The 25,197-nt window shown below is 30.8% G+C and overlaps 1 protein-coding gene across 2 annotated transcripts in view; it reads right to left on the reverse strand.

Moving 5' to 3' along the window:
• The window catches only part of LOC140674815 (semaphorin-1A), a 221,552-nt gene that overhangs the window by 36,639 nt on the left and 159,716 nt on the right, over positions 1-25,197 (reverse strand). For both annotated transcript variants that reach the window (XM_072908635.1, XM_072908632.1), the window contains exon 5: positions 19,066-19,236. In XM_072908635.1, coding sequence (XP_072764736.1) covers positions 19,066-19,236 — 171 coding nt within the window. The remainder of the gene's footprint in view (positions 1-19,065; positions 19,237-25,197) is intronic.

Consider the following 25,197-nt stretch of genomic DNA (forward strand, 5'->3'; position numbering starts at 1 on the left):
AATATGGTTTGAAGCACATATATGTAATTCTGACATAATTGATTTAGCATATGATAATAATGAGAAATGATGGACAATATTAAAAAATATTAACAATAATTAAAGACATGCTTTAGATTTATTTTTTCAATATAAAAAAAAAAAAATATTTTTAATTCTGCACGAGAAAAAAGAAATATAAACCAAAAAGTAACCTATTCTTTTTGACAACAATAAATGTTTGAATAAAGTTCTGAAAAAGAATCGCTATCCTAGAATGCTTGTAACATTTTTCAATAGGGATTTTTCGATTAGATAAACATATTTTAAATTTTATAAAATTTCAACTATACCTAATTATTTTTTAATTTAATAAATATAAAAAATATATGTAAAAATTTGAAAATTATTATAATATTTTAATTTTAAATTAGAAATAAAGATTTTGGAACGCATGTGCTCTCTCTGCCACTTAAAATTTTATAAACGCAAAGTTTTTTTTTAAACTTTGATGTTCCATTATGTTTTAACTTTTTAATGTTTGCCCAGCTAATATTTGAGACCAACAATTCTATAACAATGCTACGCTGAAGTCTCTTGATAAGCTTAAATTATAATAAAAAAGTTACGTCATTCTTTTTTTTTTAAATAAAAGTAATTCTATAATTTAGTATAAATTAAATGCCGAGTGAACAGAAAAAAGAAACGCAACCATTGAATCAGCGCACATTAACTTTGCGATATTGATGAAGCAGACGTATCGAAATGATTGAAATATTTCGTATGTTTTATATACATATGTAATATTTTATATGTTCAATTAATTTAAATATTCAAACCAATATTAACGGTGCAAATTCTCGCAGCGTAATTAATAACGAGTTGTACCTATACGTGTCATTATCCTATTTAGAAAATCGACCGAATTGGAGCAACAACAGAGATTATATCACACCGAGATGCACATTTACGAATCAATAGCACACAAAATTTCGCACACCTGTATATTGCTGAATAAATAAAATTTATGACAAGCAAAGGTTTTAAATAGCTAATTGAGAATTTTATTCGATGATAAATGTTATAAAATAAATGGAAATACGCGGGTGAAAATGCCGTATAATAGTAAGATAATAAATATGAAGGGAGAATGTGAAAATAATATATACAAGAATATATTAAGTTGCAAAAGAGAGAAAAATTAATTGCCAATTAAAAATAAAACTTGCTTTTTATCGTCATATCATTTTCCATTATTTAAGAATACCAATCAATATCGACATAATAAGTAATTCCTTCGAAATCCTCTCTCATCGAAAGGGAAACGTCAAGATTTGTTAGCATTAACTATATATTCCAAACAATCTGATCGTATCAGATCGCGAGTATTCGGCAACAAAGGGACCTGCTTTCAGGACGGAAGCAACGTCTACAAGACGGAATTCCATTGAGAAGCAGACGCGGCCGCCGGCCTTCTCGTATACAATCGCGAGACGAAACGTATTCTCGTGACACGAGAAAGAGAGAGAGAGAGAGAGAGAGAGAGGAGAGAGAAAGAACCGAGACAAAAGGGAGAGAGAGAAGTACAATGAGCCGATTAATTATTCCAATTAACCACAACTGTCCCCGACAAATCTTTATTTAACCGTTAGTTCATTCACACAGGGCGCTGCTTCCTTACACGTGTGCATGTAAGGCACAATGCCTAGTAAGTGAGCGGTACCTGTTCCTGGGAACCTGCGGGCCATACGTACAATGATAGATGCTCCTAGGTAGGGTAGGTAGATAAAAGCCGCGAAAATAATTGTCTGCAGGGGAATGAACCGGTTGGAAGGTGCCTGCTGGATTATTCATTAAATGCAAATTTTAACTTGTCTTACTCGAGATAATATTGGAAAATTATGGAAGCTCGCTCAGAAATTTGTGGAAGAGATCTAATAAACTTTAAATTAATAATAATCTCTATGTGTGTGAGAGAGAAGTGCAAAAAAAAGGTTAAAAATAATGATGGGATAAAATCCGATGCGAAGTATATTTTATTGTTAAATCGCTGGCTTTACGAATATTATTAATTAATTATAGAAAATTCCTGAGAAGAGTTTTATGCTGCCTAATCGAAAGATTAAAATATCTTTTATATTTTGTTAGTGATAAATATATATTTTAATCTAACAAATGTCGTCTCTACAGATAAAATCTATTTCTAAAAATATATATCTGATAAAACCTTTTGTAATTTATTACATTTTATTTATTCTCAGTCTAATAAAATTTCAGAGTAATTTAATTGCATTTATAACAGGACGTCTACTCAAATCTTGTAAAAAAATTCCTTAAAAATTTCCTGATCCTCCAGGTATTTTTGTTCAAAATCCCAGAGAGTATTTAAAATATATTTTGAAGATTTTTTGATACAACTTTCTCTCTAAAATAAATTTTTTATGTGTTTTCTAATGTTTCTCATTTATAGGAGGGAAAAATACAAAGTATCTTGAAATTTCAAGTGTTAGATTTATAAATGTACTGAAAGTATTGAATAACTTTCATAAGATAAATATTTTTCATTGGCATAAAATTTTCATTTTTTATCATTAAAATGTACAAAGAATATGTATTGCATATTCAGTTTTGTCAAGACATTAAATGTATAAACAAAAACGGATATATACATATATATATATATATGTATATATATATTTCTAATATATTTTAAACGTATAAAATTCGCTGGCCAATTATTTATAATATAAGAGCAAAATTATCAAAGAGAGAATTTTTTTTGCAAATGCAAAATAAATCCCTGAGAATTCCAGGTTTTGCATGTTTTTCCAGTGAGTAGACATCTTGTATAAAAAAAAAAAAAAAAAAAAAAAAAAAACAAAGATCCAACTCGAATAGAATATTAAAGATTTTAATATTTCAATTTTTTCAAACCGTTGAACAATTTTTTGTTAACAACTTGCATATCTCTATAATTTTAGAGCTTACTGTGCGATTTACTTTAATTCAATTATTCCGCACAGTACTTCGAAGAGACGAAAATTAATAAACTGCGGTTTGCGTGAATACCCTCCTTTGCTTATCGATACAGATAGAACTTTGTAGAATCTAGTCGTATATCCGATGGAAAAGCTTCTCATGGAGAGAGCCTACGTGCGCCTGTCGAGGCGCTCGTGCGGTTCAATGGAGTTTACAGACACGCACATACTATCAGCATAAACGACAGTGGCAGTGTGCATACGGAACATGTACAAGACGTATATAGGACGTGCACGACTTACGCGCGTGTACGCGCGTAATTTCACAAATGGATGCCTTTTGTGCGCATGACGGTAAATATGCGAAATTACACTGGCAATTGTCCGGCGAATTGCGCCTTTCGAAACAATTTCGATAGTGGCTGTACAAAACCGCAGACTAGATCGTCTCGTAAATTCGTGACATCGATTTGTGCATCGTATCTACTCCAGATGACCATCATTGCCTCAAGTATATCAAGAGAAGCAAACCATTTTATGGCGAACATTTAATTAATCAATTTTCCTAATGGTTTCAATATACGCATTCCCTTTATATTAACGATTATATATAAATAAATAATGGGAGATAAAACGCAACAAAGAGAGATGAGAGAAAGAGATATAAAATAAAATAAATAAATAATAATTATATAAATTATATAAGTATTAAAAATTAAAGAAAAAGAGATGAGAAAGAGATATTTAAGATTTGAGAAAGATAAAGTTGATGTCTTTCGTAATAATTTATTATATAACTCTTTATATAATATTTACGTTTCCTCGTCTTTATTACTTTTCTTTTTTCCTCCGAGTTTAAAACTTTAAATAAATATCGAGATTTGCACATTTAATGTATTTCAAAGACATTATCGAATCTTATCTCTAAGTTAATGGTAAAGTTATTATTTAATAAGTACAAAATAAATAATCTATATAAAAATTAAGGTTAATGTTAAAAATACAATACTTAAAAAATTAATATAATGAAAAATTAATACCTTTGTTTGCAAATTTATCTGTATATTTGTGGGCATGTAAAAAGTTAATTTATACAACAAATTATAAATTAGAAGACTTCTTATCGAGATGACGGTGCTATGATTAGAATATTTGGAAATCAAATCAATGTTATCACAGCTGTTAACGTTGATTTTGGTATCTTGTTTTATTCAGAACATTGATTTTCTAATATTTGTATATTTTTTTAATCTATCACTGTTTTTAAACTGTCATTCCATCCACTGTATGTCAAAAGCATTTATACATAAGTGATGCATGCATGTTATAACGAATTCGCATTAATGTACGACAAAAGGAATATTATATTATTTTATATATTTTATTTGTATATATCAAGTTAAATATAATATATATATATATATATATATATATATATATATATATATATATATATGTACATACATCTATATTAAATAATAATAATAAAATAAATACATAGAAAGTCGAATGAGAGAATTTATAACAATTTCCTCTGTGCCTTTTTTAACTTGCACAATATTACAAAATTATCTTTTTCAGGGAAAATAAACGATACGCTTATTTTTTGATCGTTACGTTTACAAGCAACATATTTCGAAATTGTAATATCATTTATTAAGCTGCCTGGAGCGTTTTGTTACATTTTACCATGAATGTATCGCTGTTTTCTGTCGTGTACATTGCAGGCTATGTTGTCCTTTTTATTATGTTTCCCATGACAAATCTTCGATTTACTTTTGCGGTACGTTTAATTGCACACAATTAACGCGAATTATTCGCAGCAATGTACGTATATGTGTATGACGTATGTATTTTTTCTCTAGAAAATAATTTTAAATCAATCGTGCATTAACAGATTTGAATTTCAGATGACATAAAATCCGAAGCTAGTGATAAAGGTAAAATAGTGTTAATTGCATTAACATCTACATTTAAAATTTCCCTTGAATATATCTATATTTATTCCCTTCTGAAAAAGTAGTACTCTCATATATTATAATATCGTGTGTGTACGTGTGGGTACGGATTTTATATATGCAACACAGTTAGCGACTGTGTATATAAAAATGGCAGAAAAAACGAGTTGAATACTATAAACTATAAACGATCCACGAATCCACGAATGTGTTATCCGCATATGTGACTCTCATTTCTATAAAAACAGGAAAAAAACAGGAAAAGAGACGAAAACATATCGAACCGGCTTACTGTCACTCGTCACGCGGCCTGTACTTCACTCGACTAACTGACATATGTCGAGCTGTTGGTCGTTCGTGCTGAAATTTCAGACTCTGTTGAATAAACAACGCCTAATTATTAAAAAAAAGATCACGTTGAGTTCAACGTTATGTGATGTTAAGTGATTATCGATATTCCACGCACGATATTCCATGATTAATATTTGTCATGCTTTATGTGCCGCTCATAATTTAAAAAAAATTACATTATTTACAAATAATCTTGCTTTTTTTTTTAGCTGTACAGTAAATCTCGAGTCAAACTTTTTAAATAAAATATCACCTGATTGTTTTCATTTTTTTCTAAACAATATTTATTTTATTTTATCATTCGATATTCTCATATTAAGTATTTATTATATATTTATATTTATTAAATATTATAAATAAATATAATTATTATATTTATTAAATAAGACTTATTTAAATTAAAATTTGCAGGAGTATATATAAATATTTTTTACTCTATCTTTCTCTGTAAATACAACTCGCAACTTTTTAATCTCTAGTTTTTTATATAATCTATACTATAATTTAAGTATTTAAATTATCATCTTTAAAAAGGATTCTTTTATTTTTAAAGTGCGATGCAATTAAAGTTTTGCGATATAAGATAGATCGTGTATTAAATATATCAGACGTTGTTTGATTCTCTTTTTTTAAGTGTTAAAAAGTACTATAAATTTTTTATTTTCAACAATATACTTACATATTTATTTAACAAATATTTAAATTACTGAATTTGTTGAAATCCGTGCGTTTAAAATTTAATAAACCGATAAAACGTCACTATCTCCGCTCTGCCTGCCATTTGGTTTAGTTTCCCAAAAATTCGTCATTTTTTTGATCGTTTATAATTTACAGATACAATCTATTATTCTGTCGACGCTTTTATCAGACACATTAATTTCACAAATTGATCAGAGACTCCGCGAGGGTAAAAAGATACGTCACAGTAGGTTGGAACACTCTTTACAGACAATCGACCGTAATTTCCACCATGGCAAAATTCCCACGGACTTGCTGCTTGGCTCGCCGAACTGTAGTTTGTCTCGCTACAGAAAATCATTCGACATGGCTCATTATATTCGCTGACTATCAACAAATATGACACGTCAATTCGCGCCGAAACACGATTAATTCGATACACGATGCTCGGGGCACCAACATGACAATTCAAATCGACCCAGAACACATATGCATTATGCAAAATTGGCGTCCTAGAGAAAAAAAAAAAAAAAAAAAAAAAAAAAAAAAATTATTTCTTTAGTAGTGACGTTTTATCTTTTTTAAAAAATAAACAACAAAAAATTTCATTTAAAAATACTCGTTCCAGCTGCCTCCCATCAAATGAAAAAATAAAATGTTTTATTTTTTTCACTCTACAGTTTGATTTCTTATTTTTGGATATATGTAACTCTACAGTAAAAATATAATATTAATAAAATTATATAATGAAATATACCTACATAAATTATATAAATTTTATATATAAAATTAAATAAATAAAATAATGAAAACTGAGAGATGAAAAAAAATATACATGACATTAAATAAATTATATATGAAATATATCATACGATATGAAATGTAGACTTATTGTCATTTCAGTTAATGTACGTACAAACATCTCTTCCTCTGAATAATATCGTAATGTTCGTACGCGACCGACACAATAATTGGTAGACAATCAACACTGGATAAATCAAAGGATACGAGCACCGTTGAAATAAGTACATCACTATAAGCATTCGAGATTATTCTTTCGGTGACTGAATAATACGTGTCGCGAGTCTGAGGATCCATATTAAAGACTGAATAAATCAGCGGCAGGTTCTCGTCCCGATTACGCGAGATAACTCGTTTGTTCCTCGTTCGTTTCGCTTTTTAGCGGATTAGTAGTTATTAAAAGAGCACGGATCGTGTCGCACGAACCAACAGACTCTCGGCTTTTACTCGTTATACTAATTACTTCGTCGGAGCGAGTTACAGCAGTCGCTTTGAATTATCTCGTCGCACGATAAAGGGTAATAGTCCAGGGACGAAAAAGAGAACGTGCTTGGCTAAAGCTGCTTGCGACGGTAATGGGATCGATATTTCTAACGACTACACAAATGAACGTTGATTTATCGTTATCGAATATGGCTGGCGCGGTTAAAGTTTCGCATTGGATAAAACATGAGAGCGAAAAAATTCGTTACGTTACTTGCTTTACATGATAACATTCCAATTTACATGATAACGTGAAATTTCGAGACATCTGTATGGAGGTACTTTCAGGCTGTCTACTGAAATCTTGTAAAAAAAATTCCCTGAAAATTCTTTGGTCTTCCAAGTATTTTTTCTCCAAAATTCCAGATAAAAACATATTTTCAAGATTTTATAAAATAAATTCTTTTATAATACTTTTCATTCGTATAAAGAAAAAAAAAAGCAAAGTCTCTTAAGTTTCAAGTAAATTTGTAAATGTACTAAAGAAAATAACTGAATGATTTTCGTTAAGATTAAAATTAAAACTTTCATAACATTTTTAATTCTCATTTTTCTTTCTATTTTTTTACCACTAAAAATTAAAATCAAAATTGTACTGCATGTTCAATACTTTGTTAAAACACTGAATATATGAACAAAAATGGATATTTATAGTGAGAGCAAAATTTTTTTTTAATTCCTTGAGTCCCAAAATTTCCTGATCTTTTAAACGTGACTTTTCTCATATCCTTCAGTCTCTTGCGCGCTTCCGGAAAATACCATAGACATTCTAATAAAAACTTTATGGCCACATCCGTTCAGAGACGTAAAGAAGGAATACATATAAAAAATACAAAACGTTTTATAAGGTACCTGTTTCTCAATTTGACGTTAAGTCTTTGTTTGATCCTTGATCTTTCGATCGTGCTGTTGACTTCAGTGACACCGAATTCTCAATCGTCGATAACAGTGAATCAAAGCGAGAGAATAAATCGCTTGCACAAGTACCGAGGCGCGAGGACTATTTTAAACACATCGTAAATTACACGTTCATATAACGAATGGTGATATTCCACGATGAGAACGCGAAGCGTTATAGGCTGATAAAGTTAGAACGATGATTTGCGGTTTGCACCCCGAATGTACAAACATCTGTTTATGATTACTGGTCGAAGCTTGAATCACCTGTCATTTGCCATCTCCTATCAATTATGTTCGCTTATGTACCAGAATAGATGATGTTATGTCCAGAGATGAGGCGCGTTTTCTATGCTGCTAATATATATATATATATATATATATATATATATATATTTGGCAATAAACTCCCAAAGAAATATTATATTATTTTGAAAAGACTGGAAATGTTCATTAAACGTTATAACTGATATCACTGTTCCTCGTATATTAATGTATACATAGATGTGATTAACGTGCCTGGGGGATGATCAGGCTATATGCATATATCGTGTATCAAAATCGACATATGACAAGTCGACTACAGATATAACAACTATAGGGCGTGACTGCGCTACAATAGAGTAGGTAGTAGAGATAATCTTATGCCAACAGATTACCAGCGAAACACAGAGAGTTTATTACGAGCATGTTACGAGAGACGAAGCAAATGTCTGAAAAGAATAGTCTGGAAAACACGCAACAATTTTATCAGTTCGAAGAATCTTTTTATATAATGTTTCATTATAATTATAAAATAATTTTAACATTTCAAACAGTTGAAATTATTTCTATAGTTAATTTCAGAATAAATGTAATAAATAAAAACATATATTGTAAGCAATAATAAGTAATTTATAACAAATAAAATACTTGTAACATTATTTAAAGTTAAATTTAATTTAAAAATTTAAATTTAAATTTAATTTATTTATATTTAAAATTACCATAGATATAATCATTCTAAAATATTGAAATTTAGAGAAATAAATTTTAAATTATAAAGCCCTTATATGCAACGCCATATTTACGATAATATATATATATATATATATATACACGGGAAATTTCAAATTTATAGATTTCAAATTTCAAATAGATCCATAAGAAATAAAAAAAAGATGTATAGCCTGTGATTATTAGATTGTCTCTATATATTTGTATAAAAATCGATACAATTAATTCTTAACAGACATCAATATTCGTAATTGAAAAGATATCACATGTTCGCGGTACAATTATATCAAAATCTTTTATCATTGATATAAATCTATATATATAAGAGTCGTATCAATTTCTAATCTAAATATACCATATATTGGTTTATATATTCTCGATAGATTATGTTGCCGATCACATTAAAAAAAATGTTTAACATAATCAAGATAAGAATTTGTTAGATTACACTGGTTTTATTTTGTATTTACATAAATATTCTTGAAATAAAAATATGTGTTTCAGCTTTCGATGTACTTGTAAGAAAAGACTTAAAATATGCTTTTAAAAAGGATGTTTATAACTTAAAATTCTTATCTATTTATAACATTTATATATTTGTAGCAGATGTATCTATGCCATAGTTTTAATGGATTAAAATTGGAAAAACCGCTGTTTTTTGCTGGTGATAGCAACAATGAAATATTTTTAGATTTAAGCTTCTTCCACTAGCTTTTATTGGAAAAATTATTATATTGAATTGTGTATTGGTTGAAATTCACCGCGGTTCTTGAATAAAGTAAGAAAAGAGAGCATAACAAGAAACAGTTTTAAAACTCTTCAACGGGAGTGCTTGAGCATCGAGTTTCGAATCAGAAAAATGGAAAACGATTAAGTCCAAATGGGATTATTCGATAAGATTTATTGCTATGGACGATCGAAATCGCAGGACATCAAAATCTCATGATGATATTTATCGATAACGTCTATTTTGTGATATCACATCTTTGTATTATTTGCGATTTCAAAACATATACTTTGTATAATTTTCCGTTTACGAAAATCTATTGTTTATGGACAGAATAAAATTAATGCAAGTTTCATATAATTTAATTTCAATCAGTATATTCTCCTCAAATTGTCTATTAGATTTTAAAATGTTCAATATCGTTAAACAGATAGAAACTTTGATTAAAACAGCGCATGCCTTGTATATCTGTTTAATATAAAAATAGAAAAATTTATTCACACGAAGAATTATTTTTATTATGCATATATAAAAAAAATAGAAACACACCTGTTTCTTTATTTTTAAATATATAAATTATAAATAATAATATGTATATAATAATACTTAAATATTAAATTTACTGAATGTATTAAGGCTCTAAATAATTTTTTTATATTAATAATTTTTCTGTTATCACATTATCTCAGATGTACGCAAAGAGCAGCAAAAAAAAAAGCGTGATCGATCTACGAAAAGTTGTGCGATGGGAGCTTAATAATGCTGTATTTTTTAAAAACTCACCCTTTGCAGAAAAAGAGAATCCGAAAGCTTCACGAAAAACATAAAAAATTTGAAAGCGGTTGGTTGAAATTTGAATTGTGGGACGTGAAATTGGATACGTGATAGCGTGAGTTTTCAACATAAATACATTTCGCAAAAAAAAAAAAAAAAAAACAAAAAAAAAAAAAAATTTCCTTGTTTCCAATGTATGTTTTGTATATTTTCATCTGAATTTCAAGCTTTTGACAGGTCTGTATAAACTATGCTTGTTTGTTCCAATATCAATCTGTAATCTGTACGATCATCTTTTCTACCATGTTGCGCTTTATTTGTTTCGAAAGTGATGGGTCTTGACGTAATGACATTGATAAAAAAAATTGTTATTACAAAAATGTATATATATATATATATACATATTAATTATTATATAATACATATAATATAACAATTCTGGCATATTAAATTATATGATATCAAAAAAAAAAGAATTATTATATCATTATAATAATTACAGAAAAGTAATGAATTTTCTGAATAAATTTCCAACGATTTGTTTTAAAAAATTTTTGGGTTACACGTCACTTGACATAATACTTTAATTATTGATATATAATAATTTCTTTTTGATCTTGACGTTTCTAATGAAATTTTAGTAATTAAGTTAAAAAGTTATTTAAAAACAATTATTAAACAAGTTAATAATAACACTTACATGTAAAATCTGACTGGTAATAGATATTTAATTATTTAACAAGAAATATTATATTTAAATATTTTATTAAATTTTCGCCAATAAAAGTATCTCGCGGGTTTTCGTTAAAAATTAAATATATATATTTTAATTGCCATTAAAATATAATATGACAATTAAATAAGTTTTATCTACATTTACTTATGATTTCATTTCTCTGATAAAATAATAGACATCAAACTCAATGACATTAACTTAACTAAAATATCTTCATAATTCGATATACGTATAACAGATGCATCCATATCAGATACATCCATCATGTATCTACTAAGTGACCCAATGAAATATTCACGACGTAAAGGGGGAATATAAAAAATTGCGAAGGGCGATTTTATTTCCAAGAGTATCGAAAAGCGAAAAATATCTCGTTGGACACTTTCGTTAGCCGAGCTTATCCATGGGAGCATCGCCGTCATAAAAATACATGCGATGTCGCGGTTCTTGATGACTAGGAAGCGAGCTTATCGTAGCGTACGTGCGCAACGGCGGGAACGAAACGGGGATAACATGTGATAGTGCAGTACTTGCCCGATTTTTCGCACGAATATACATCGCTGCATACTTGCATCAACGACACCATGGAGAACGCGGAAAATGAGAAGATACGGGTGAGGATGAAAAAGGAGCGCGATGCAAGGAAATGTAGGATGTAAGTGCCGCATCAACGTGCGGATAATTTAGCGAGTGCATGTTAAATTTCAGAGTATTGTTCCCGCATGAGCATTGAAGGAAGTTGGAGTGAAAATGCGGGTCGGTCAAATAAGAAAATTCAATTGGCAGAAAGAAGGTCGTTACATCTTACAATTACTATAAATCATAATTATATAATCAAAATGGAAAATTCTGAAGAGATAATTTGTAATGTTCAACAACATTTTGTAATTTTTTTTTCCAGAATGTTGGATTTTATGTAAGAGAAGAAAATGCTATTAGATATAAAAATTTAATCTGTCATATATTTTTTTAAAACTGAGAAATTTAAATTTCAGATTATTGTTTCTCGCATAAGAGAGTTTTAGTGAAAATATGGGTCAGATAAGAAAATGAAATTTGCAGAAAGAAGGTTGAAATCTTATAATTATTATGATAAAAATAATAAATTTTTAAGACACAAACCGTAATGTACTCAAAAACTTCAATAAAAATATTTATATAAATATTAAATACTTTTCTAAAAAAAAAAAAAAAAAAAAAAAATTAAGAAATTATGTAATAGTTACGTAAAACTAATAATATAAAAAAATCTAACATAACATAATAAAGATACTTCCCTTCATTTTTATTCAAATCTGTGAGTGAAGAGAAATTATTTTTGTTATCATACAGCAGGAAAATTTGATATTGCATGTCATGTATATATTTTGAAAGGTAGAAGGGAAAAGGCTCTCTGACCGGCACGTAATGTAAAAAAGTGTACTTAAAAATAAGAAAAAGGGAAAAAAAGAAGGCTAAATTGCCGTATCTCGCCTGAGATGGCGTGGGACGAATGAATTCCGGCGGAACACAAAGACACAAGCGGTAGCGAGAACGTAGCGCGGGAAACGAAAGAAATTCTAAAGGACTGCCACGGAAATGGATGCTTTGGGAATAGAGTATTAAAGGCGTACCGAAAGAGAGAGTTCTCTGCGATGAGAGTGAAAAAGAGAGAGAGAGAGAGAGAGAAGGTGGAACGGTCGTGAGGGTCGAAAACGAAGCGGAAAGAGCGACTCGTTGGGAGAGGAAGATGGACCAAAAAAGGCGACTCTTACATTCGGAAGCCATATCGGACCGCGTGACTCGAATAAAGGTCATAGGTTGAATTTTCGTGGCTGGACGTGAGAATTAGGCAGGAAATGCGATGATTCGTTCCACCCACTACTTTATCACTAGTCTGAAAATTTCGCCGAAGGCTATCGATTCGACTCTTCTTACAGCTGATTTTGACATTTCCTATGACGTTCGAATTGAGTGCTTATGTGATATATACAAATTTCTTTTTTACGTATATATATATATATATATATATCTGTCAGTTAAATCAATTAATATCTCTAATATTATAATATATAATATAAATATAATATATATATTTTTAATAATTATGTATCATTTGTAATGATGTAGAATAATAAGTTGTATTACTAATTTTTCAAAAAAGAGTAAAATGTATAAAATCAATTCATTATACAATATTATTCAGAGCTGTATATATTATTGAATTATACAAAATAATTCGTTTATAAAAATAATTTCTTTTAATAAATCTTGATACTTATTAAATTTGTTATAATTATTTTAGTCTTTATTCAGCAATATTTGTTAAAATTTTATTAAAACATTTTACTTTTATTGCACACTATTTGCAAATAATTTTTTGGGAAAAGAAAGAAAAATGAAATATTTGTGCTTCTGTATTTAAGGAATTTAGCAAACTCTTCTTGAAATATTTCTCAAAAATACGCTAGAGAATTGGTTGACGGAAAGTACCAATAAACTTTTGATCCACTTCTCATTACATTCTGACTTTACGATATAGTCTCACTGCTCTAAAATGCCGTGAAATTGAGGCAACTAGAATTGAAAATTTATTTGATTATCGCAGGAGGATATTAGTTTGTTAGAAAAGTTGCGTTGAAATCGCAGCGAGCGCGTTGCAAGTAAAAATTGAGTTCTCCATCGTGTGTACAAAATTCGTCAATTGAATTGCATCAAAGATTCATGTTGTTGCGGATACAAGTTTTGCTGTATAAAAATGAAAAAATATTATAACACGCACACACGAGAAAAAGATTTATTGCATCGCTCAATCTTTCATTAAGCAACAAATTTTTTTTGATAACATATAGTTATTGCTAATTGCAAACTTTCATGCTACAAGCTTCTATCATTTCAGAATAAAATCCTTTTTAAAGCGATAACAATTTTTGCCATTTGCAAGACACCAATAATACAAAAAGAATATAATACTGGGCTGCAATTAAAGCGTGTAAAATGTGTTTTTTTTTGTCACGTATATCTCCTCGTTTATGTATATTTAAATATATATTTAAATATTACAGTTCTCTGCAGTCAGGCACATTTAATCCAATCGATCGACATATTCGCAACTTTCATTTTGTGCTAAGTTATATGATTTCGATGAATAAAAAAACCAACCGCGTTCGCGATTAATTAGTTATTTTCTTCCCGATTTTTACGGTTATTCGTATTTATACAAATTTTATTACATTTTTGCATACGTTTATAAAAACTATTTTTCAATAATATCCCAAGTATTTTATTTAACTATGATTAAATACAGACCAATATCACCACCAATTACAACAGTAACCGTAAAAAAATTATTTTTTATACCATTGTTATATGAATTCAATTTTTTATTACAGCAACCGTTTACAATTAATAAAAAAGGATTAATTTTTGGTTGGCAGCAAGAAAAACTAAAAAAATATTAATTCGAACTTTTACATCATATTCAGTCTATTAATCAGAGTGTGCATAATTTGCAGTCTAATTTGTTGTACATACATGATGTTACTTGCCAGTAACATCAAACATTTAAACAGTATTTTTATTACAGATTATTACGTTCAAAATGTATCATATTTTGATGGGACGTAAAAACGCTTCGTAGAACTTTAAAAAGCCTGGAAATATTTGATCGGTTGTGCTGACAATTTAATTTCTCAATCTCACTTATACACACACAATTTAAATCTGTTGAATATCTTTGAATCTGATTATACGTCTATAAATTTAAAAGTGTACTGTTGGATTCCATTCCATTACTATTTATTTCGGTTGCACGAGAATTAATTGCTTCAATAAATTTTTAAAAAAATGATGAAATAAAAGAGTATGCATTTTTTTTCAGTAGCGATTTGCAATAGTGACGAAAAATTCAGCAGAACAGTTGAATCCTCCATCTCGCACTATTTTTTTTTTCTTTTTTTGTTTTTTAACCCGTGTCGTATTGATCGTTGCAATAGTAAACAGCGCGATCTTGCATCGTCGAACCTGCGGTGAAATTTATTTCGGGGAGGTTTATTTGACTTCCCTCTTTTTTTTTTTTTTTTTTTTTTTTTCTTTTTTTTTGTCAGAGATTCTCTCGTGACGCAAGTCTTGCGTGTTTACTGAAAACTTCCGGTGAAAAGCAGACCTACTTTGCGTATGATTTATTCGCCAGCGCGTGCACGCGGTTGCAGCGGATGAGTTTTTAATGGCGCATAATACGAAAGTAAAATTGCCGGCTTTCGTGGACGCGGGAATTAGATCTTGCGTGAGAGAGGCAAAAGGGTTTTCTCCCCCCTTCACAACGCTTTTCCATCATGCATCGAAGGGGAATTACTTAAATAAATTCCTCATCCTTCCTCGATACGGAACCTAAATGATAAGGTATCGCGATGTCCTTAAGAAACTTAGAACCCAGTTATTTCTATGAAAACTCGATAAGGTCCTCTCGAAAACTTTGCCCTATCAATTGATTAAAAGAGAATCTCATATCACTGCTATTCGTGGTAGCTTTGCGTTTTCGAGTCTACAAAATTTCGTACTTTATATTTTACGTTGAACGATTTGAATTTTATTATTAATTTGATGAATTTTATTAATTTTGAATTTTCTTTCTCTCCTGCAAAAATTGCTTATCTTGAGCAGAGAATCAAACAGTCATAATAATCAAAAGATACAAGAGAGGGCAATTTTCAAAAAAAATTATATATAATTTTATTAGATAACTCTCTTGTTTATTTTTTATCACACCTGTATATGTATAATATAACAAAAATTAATAAATTACAATAAATTAATAAGAAAATAATTCAACCTCCTTTATATTTTATAATTCGCAATTTAAGGGTAGATAAATGCAATCATGTACACAATATATATCCTTATCTCGGTTGCTTCGGTCAGTTAGTGGGCCTACGTGTACCTGCTGCAGAGGCAGCAGCAATCCCGTCATCTGTTTAAGATCGGAAGAAAGAAAGAGAGAGAGAGAAAGGAAGAAAAAAGATATACGGACAGATAAATCACGCTTTCGTGCCTCCCCTCCTTTTTCCTTTTGCCTCTGTCCACTACCACCCACCCCGTTGGCAGCCATGACGACGCGTTTCCCGACGACGTGCCATTATTAAGACGCCAGGCGCCGCGACGTCTTGCCGTGCACGCTCTCCTACGTGTATGGTGTCGCCTTCGAATTGCATAAGGAACTTATTCGATCCGTAAATCTACTTACACCCGTCCGGCAACACCGGTCTGTGCAAACTTCGCCCTTAATCCTTTCCCTTTTTCCATCTCGTTTACGTAACTAACTACAATTACAGCTACGGAAATTCTCAAGTCGAATACGAAGATGACAAAAAGACACGAAGATAATAAAAGATACGGAAATAATAAAAGAATAAACTGATCGCAAATCTTAACTGACTTTTATAGTAGATACGTTAGACAATGTACGAGTCTCTTTCTCTCTCTGATTTATTTATCTGCATACAGCCAATAAAAGTAGTTGACTCTAGTCTATAATTTTAATAGTGCAATTTAAAAATAAATATCCTTTAAAAAAGAATTTTTTTGGAAAATAAAACTGTTCTACTTTTTAAAATGGCAGGTATTTAAAATTTTCGCATGTTTAATTATTATCGCAGACTATTAGGAGCGATGTTGGCAAAAAAAAAAAAAAAAAAACTGTGTCAAAAACAAATTCAAACTATTAATGAATCAAAGATGTGCACCGAACGATAATAAACAGAAGTAAAGTTACAGGACAAGAAGGAGAAGCTTAAAGATTATCAATCACTGCCAGAGCGAATAATTGCGAGATACTTGAGAACAAGAGGGAAAATGATTAAAGTAGCGAATTTTCCCGTTTTACAATATGCCTCATTTCTTTTAATAATTTTCCAACCGTGTTATTATTTTTTTTTTTCGTCCTCAATCGCGAATATCTTTTTTTTTTTTTTTTTTTTTATGCTAAACATATGACAAGGTGAGATAATAGTTTCTTCGAGAAAAATGGATCTCTCAATTTACAATGTAGCTTTACGGTTTAAAAACATGAATGAAAACAGAATGTGCGCTCTTGAAATTAGCAAAGCCATTAATTTTTAAAACACCTTTTTACATTCTCGGCACATGCTATAATCTCTTGCAAACTAGGAAGATTAATACTCTAGATTATTACTTAATCGTACCATCTCACAATGTCTATCGAGCTTAACCGTGATTGTGAAATGAAGTATTTCATGAAATACAACCATTAGTTACAGCCACTTTACGATGTTTTGTAACTCGATATAAAAGGTTTGGGACCCGACACGTATGCACGATGAAAGCGTTATTAATTTGAAAGCCGTGCGCCCCGGAATTATTGCATGAAACTTTCAGGAAATGTTAGCAATACCGTTACGGATATAACGATGCCATTGCGGTAACCCTGCGGCATCTCGTTCTCGTACATATTGTACAAACACGAAAGGGTTAAATGTGGTTTACCAATTGTGTACGCGATTAAGTTCCGGTACATTTTCGCGAAAACCCTCGGAGAAAATTGCCTGTCGAAGGTCAATCGTTCGTTCTTTCTACGCATTAGCCGTTAACTCGTTCGCGGTATCGTGTTTGATTTTATACAATATGTTACATGCGTATTTCTCTATATTTTTTTTTTTTTTTTTTTTTCAATACGATGTGCACTGACAGGTTGAAAAGTATCGGCATCGAAAAGTACAGGGATTTTTAATTGGATGTCAATATTTCAGATGGTAAATCTAGAAGGGCGTAAAATGTCAGATCTTTTTTCTCTTTTACATCAAGATAGACGATTTTTACGTGCACATTTGATCTGTTTTATTTAATAACGAATGAAAGAAAATGTTTTGATGTCAATGAGGGGAATATTTGTTGAGCAAATATTTGCGGGCACTTTTTTTAAATTTTATAACTCGAAAAATAAATATCTGCGCTTACATCTAACCAAAAATACTGTATAAATATATAATATACAGAAAGAATATTTTCCAATGTATATATAAACGTATATATAACTTCAAATATAAATTTAACGTGAATAGATAACTAAAAAAGTTTGAATAAATATTTTATCATGTAAAAGTGGAAAAGTAAATATCAAACAAAAAAGATCAAATATATAATAATAAATTTATGCATTACTTTTGATATTACCTAAAGTTTCTCAGAATTATCTCAAACTTAAATAAATTAATATATTATTATATATTTATAATCTTTTTCTGTTTGATATTACTTACTTTTCCATTTTTTCATTTTTGTACGATTGCGAATGTTATCTATAAATATAAACTGTTGTAAGTTTTATATAAATTTGCTAAGAATATAAGTAATGCAAGTAAACATATAATATTAAAAAATATTAAATTATATTTTATTGTAATATTATATGAAAATATTTTTAAAATATTTTACTGACAGCACAAAAAAAAAAAAAAAAAGTGAGTGTACGTAAAATAAAACAATTTTTCTAATAACATCAAAATTAATGTACATGCATAAATAATGAGTATCTGACAAAAAAGGAAAGAGTATAATATCTGTAATGCAAAAAAATAAAAATAATTCTAGCAACTATAGATAATATTATACGCTTCGTGTTCTTTTGTCCTTTTGCCTTTAGATTTGCCTTTCGAAAGGTAAATTACACGCGATTAAGAGACACTCTGTACGCTTTGCGACTTATCAGCTTACCTTGATTGTGAACTGTCTGCAGAGCGGCTTGTAGGCATTCGTACCGCAAACGAGAAAGCGATCGGGGCCTTGTCTGCCGAATACTCGTACGTAGTTCTGGCATTCGTCGTTGTTGCGGCCCTTCAAGTAGCAAAGCTGCCGGTGAGCCTCGGTGCTGGACCATTGCAACCTCTGAAACAGGCAAGATCAAGAGCAAACATTACCTACCATCCATACGAATCGGTCTTGGTACGACTTGGCGTAAACCGCCAATTTCTACAGCGAAATCCGATTAGAGGTCAGTCGGCGATTAATTCCTCTCTTATATGAAAATCGTGGCGATTTAAACGTAAATCTTATAATCCCCTTGTGCTTTCAATAAGGTAGAGGACGAATCGAATCGATCTGGAGTGCCTGTTGTTCTCTCGCGCGAAAAAAGGGTCTCGGTTTAATAATTCCCTCGAAATCGCATTAATTTTACGAGTTACCGCTTCGTTCGGCAGATTTAGAGCCGGATCCGCGCGAAAAATGTAAAGCCGAAAGTTTAACGTTAAAGTCGACTTTAAAGTATAATTTATATCGCGTAAGCTGCACGCGATAGAATTAAATATAACGCGACGTTAAATCTTGTTGAATTGTCGCGATCTCGGCGCGCGAGAGATGAGAATAAATGAATACCCGCCGCGCGAGTGCTTGAATTTTAATCCGATGACGACGCACTCGTGATAATAATGACAACGTACCTAGGCTTTTTTTTTCCTCTCTCTCTCTCCTTTCACATTGATTCACGCGCATTATTATCTCCCACAAACTGCGAGGGGGGAGTAATATTACTGTATTATTATTCTTTAGACCGAGATGCGCATTGATGAATAATGATTCGCTTCTGTAGCAAGAAGGTTGTATTTCCTGACTTCGATCTACATCGTTTAAGTTCGCTTTAGAAATGCATCAAAGTCATATTCTTTCACTTCATATGCGAGTACTTTTTTCTCTCTCTCTCTCTCTCTCTCTAGATAAATGAATCTCCGAAACCCTTTGAACAATTTTTATGCAAAGTAAGATTATTTAAAAGAGTAAAGAGCTTGCGTTAATTGAATTTTTTCAGGTTCACAGTTGGAGTGCACTACAAATAAAATTTTGCTCTTGGAAAAAGGAATGACAGGAAACAGCTGTTGTATCATTGACTGATGGAAACCATGTGCGTTTTCAGTCAGATTAAAATTATATTAAAATTATTATTTGTTATCGTATGAAAATTCTCTTTGTCTTCCACGAATACAAGGTGTCTACTCAAATCTTGTAAAACAAATTCGCCGATCTTTCAGATATTTTTATTTTAAATTCTAGGTAAGAGAATATTTTCAAGATTTTTTTGGTGCAATTTTCTAAAATTCTTTCTTCTCACTTATACGAAAAAAAAAAAAAACACAAAGTCACTTAAATGCTAGATATACAAATATACTGAACTTTCAAAACATTTTTGATCTAAAATCTTTTATTAAAAATTAAAAAATATGCATATTTAATATTTTATTATTGAATATTTAAAATTAATAACATTATTTTATTATTGAATACATGACAGAGATAGACATATATATTAATATATATATATATATTTATTTATAATTTATAAGAGTAAAATGATTAAAGAGAGAGTTTTTAAAAAATTTTCCCAATAAAATTCCATGAGAATTCCCAGATTTCTTCAGTTCAGGTGTAAAAAAAAAAACCCTGGGAATTCAGGTCTCCATATTTTTTTCCACAGGACATACATCCTGAATATAAAGTAATTGCGCTTTTAAATGTTGAGCAATAAAAACAGACGAGCAAAATGTACTGGAATAACTGACGCGTGACAAATCGTGCGAAAGTTCACAAATTAGTCAGAGGAAGAGGAGAATGACTGGCCGCCCCCTCTACAGAAGCTGCTCGAACGAGAAATAGGACATTGAAATTTTTCATCAAAAGGCCGGGAAAAAAGAAGAACCGTCGCGATTCTAATTATAGGACATTATTATCCGCTCGGTAATATAAAAAGTCAAATGTTGCTTGCCGTGACTCGGTGTTCTCAGTCCCTTATTTAAACCGACCATCTCGTAGCCCCGAGGTAACGTTGAGAGACATGGAGTGAACGAAACAACAAGGAGAGAAGAAGGTAAGGAAAGTGGATGGGCAGAGGTAGGTTACGACAGGAGCTGCAGCTGCATACTACCAAGCAGAAATCCTTGAACAAGCTATTCAGCTTCTACCTTGGTACTGTGTTATATCTTTACGACGTCTCATGGCCAACCGGAAAATTCCAGTTTTCTCGATAATTTCGACCGGTCATACCCTGATAAAACGAGCGTGGTACGTAAACTGCACATTTGCAATAAAAAGTTTTCTATCATTGATGCGTTTTCTCCGAAAGCTCAAGCTCAAGCTCCCCCGCTGAATTTTCTGTTATTGCGATCGACGAATTTTTTTTAAACAACATAAATATTTCCAAAATGTTAAAAAGGCAATAAATAATTTTGTAAATAATGTCGCAGAAAATGTATTGACCTTTCGGATAGTTTGTTTAAAAAATCAATCAAGAATATTTCAATATTTTGTCAAGACATTGAATATACAATTATAAAAGAATATTTTTTTTTTTTAATTCTCGAGACCCAATAAAATTCTATGAAAATTCTCCGAATAGAAATACAAAGAAATCTTTAGTGTCATATTTGTAAGTAATGTCGCAGAAAATGTATTGACCTTTCGGATGGTTTATTTAAAATTTTTCATTAGCTTTTTTTTTTTTCACTGGCGGATGACGATAGATTTTATTAGTTACGAATTAGATAGTAATTCGAAGCGATAGCTCGATCGGGAAATTGGATAACGAGGGTACATTTAGCACGATAGAGAAATCGAATTATGTTCCGGGGAGGCAAATTATCTTCGAACGTGTCGTTATTCGAATGCATCAAATCCTAAAATCTAATTCCGCTGAATTAATTAAATTTTTAAAAATTACGGGTTATGAGCATGTGAATAAAATAGAGTATACATAATTTCGTTCTTATTTGTGAAAACAAATATGTCAGGTGATGTTATTCAAATATTTGCGAATCAAAATATTTATCTATATAAATGAAAAGATATCAAACATTATCAAAAAATACTATAAAAAAGAAATACAAGCAGCAAAAAAAAAAAATATAGAAATATTATTATATTAAATATTACATTATCGTTAAAGAAATCATTTTTTACAATGAAGAATTATTCAAATTAATCGTAGAATATATTTTTATCGCGTGCTTTCACTTTTAAGACAGATGTATAAAGAAAGTTACTCTTCTCCAATTGAAACTAACAATAAAATAGAAAAATATTTCTGTAATAATTATTGCGTATATGTTTTGATTATATTTAGCGTAAGTAATAAAAGTTGCTGATTAGAATATCGAAAATCCATCTGTTAACTTGATCGTACCACATTCTCGAAGAAGGTGAATACCATTAGCGTTCTTTTCGCGAAGAGCTGACTAATCCGTGAGTTCGGTCGTACAATTAATATAAGTTAATCGGCGCTCGCTACGTGATTCTTAATTAATTTCCGGATCCTAAATGATTTCTTGCCCGAGAGATGGCGAAGGAACCAATTAAGGAACCGAACGGGATTTCGGTTCCGGGTACGGATGTGATTTAGGAACAGTCGCGTGATATATTCCGCTTTTTGTTCTAATTAGAATACGTCTCTCTCTCTCTCTCTCTCTGTGCGAGAATCCCGACGCTGCTGCTGGTTTTAGGGCCAGAGCGGAAGCAGAGAAACAGCACCGCGAGTTACAGCCCGGACTGAAAACTTTCGACCGCAAAATCGCACTGCATATTCATCGAGTAATACGATTTCGAGCCAGTTTCGGGCCTGCGGCGGTGGCCGATTTTACCCGTTTTAACCCGCGGATAAATTCGACTTCGCGGGACATATCCATAGCGGGGTGGCATGATGATGGCACATGGCATAATGCGGTTGGCGCCGCACGAAAACTTCTCAACGGGAACACGATTTTTCCTTCCCTTTGTTCCGCAGACTGTGATTCGAATATTCCGGCTGGATGCTGTCAGCGTAACTTTTCAGATGGCTAACGGAAAAGGAGACACGGGAAAAGGAAGCGTGGTTAACAGGAAAGCGTGCTTATCCGGGAGTAAACGGAAGGGAAGAGATTCGTCCGACAGGACGAGTCTCCTTTATATTCGTTTTTCTACAGAATTAAGTAATCCGCTTTTTGTACGATCGATCAAAGTTTCTTTTCAAGCCGGAAAGTTTTAATTAAAACCGCATGAGAGCCGGTATCGGACGAGTCGTGATGAATTAAGATATCTGTCATATATATTATTCAAACGCCAGTCTCCCGCCTTAGAACTCTATTGACACTGGGACAGAAATCGATCAATTTATCTTATACCTACACATAAATTGAGAATATATATTAAATGTGAGAGAAAAATGTCAAAAGAGAATACTGTTATTAGAAATTACTTCAAGTCGATACAATAAAAAATATATTAACTTGAAAGATTTTAATAGAAACATAATAATGTTTTCTTAAAAAATTATTAGGTTAAAACTTGACATATCTGTTATTGTTGAAAAAACAAATACATTTATTATTCGAATTATTTATGGCAATTTTTTTACTACTAGAAATTGAATTTTCTTTATTGGATTCAAGTTTAATAATCCTTTATCCCTATTTAATTACATTCTTTAACAGCTTGATGTCACCAAATCGTTTCGGTTATAAGCAAATTTTATATTAAAAAAAAATATAAATTAATACAAGAAAACAAGAAAAAAACTTAATTAAAATACAACACAAGACTTTCGATATGAATCAATGTGAAAATTATAAACATTGATATATCAAATAATTATATTTTATATATTAATATATGAAAAGCTAAAGATATACGTATGTACCTTGTAAATGCATTATGTTGAGCAAGAATCACTTGTTGAATGTAAGTTTTCATTTCTAATAAAATTTATTTATTTTGCGCGGATATGAATGTTTATTCTGCACTTTTTCCTACACTTCGATGTAATGAAACTCTCAAGTTTACTCTCAAGTATTTCAAGTAACGTTTCCTATATATCGCACGGAAAACATTTGCAGTCAGGTAATTCGAAAGTTTTTAACGAAGTAACTTAAATATCCTCTTTAGTCGAAATAACAAGAAACGAGATAAAGGGGAATTCGAGAGTGTATTGTGCCAAGGAAGTGTGGGACGAGGTACCGTGAAAACACTTGTACTATCCTAGTAAGTAGAATATACGTATTTTCCCACAGCCGTCTGTTATACCTGGCGAAAACTGCGAATAAATCCAGCTATAGGCACTAGTCGCAGGAGCATTTCCTGTGAAAATTTCCAAGATATCAACTGATCTTGTAAAAAAAATTCTCAGAAAATTATCTCATCTTCTATTTTTAGGTATTTTTGCTCAAAATTTCAGCTAAAGAGAATATTTTCAAGATTGTTTTATGCAATTTTTTAAAATAAACTTTTTTATCGTACACGTTTTACAGATGTACTGAAGAAATCAAAATAAAAAATCAATCAAGAATATTTCAATATTTTGTCAAGACATTGAATATACAATTGTAAAAGAATATTTTTTTTTAATTCTCGAGACCCAATAAAATTCTATGAGAATTCTCCGAACAGAAATACAAAGAAATATCTAGTGTCATATTTTTTCCACGAAATATCCCGCTTTCGTGGTCAACAAATTGAATATTATGCTCAACTTGAATAAAACGATAAATTAAAGTCATATTCTCAATCAATTTCAGCGATCATTTTCTCGATCGATTTAATACCATGTATTACGATCCGAATGCGAGATATTACGTTTCGCAAACGTGCCAAATAACAAGAAACGGATAATAAATTATATAGCACTTGATGCCCAATAATACATCATTCCAGAACCGCGTGTCAGAGTAGCTTATATATATATATCGTAGAATTACATTACAAGTTCGGAATTTATAGGCACCGCTAATATTTGCGCGAGTCCTCAGCACTGACCGCTCTTGCCACATTTTCCGCCATATTGCGCTTTATTTACAACTCCACCTAACCGTCATTATATAATGTACATTTCACGTG

The sequence above is a fragment of the Anoplolepis gracilipes genome, chromosome 16 (assembly GCF_047496725.1).
Source record: "Anoplolepis gracilipes chromosome 16, ASM4749672v1, whole genome shotgun sequence".
Lineage (NCBI taxonomy): Eukaryota > Metazoa > Arthropoda > Insecta > Hymenoptera > Formicidae > Anoplolepis > Anoplolepis gracilipes.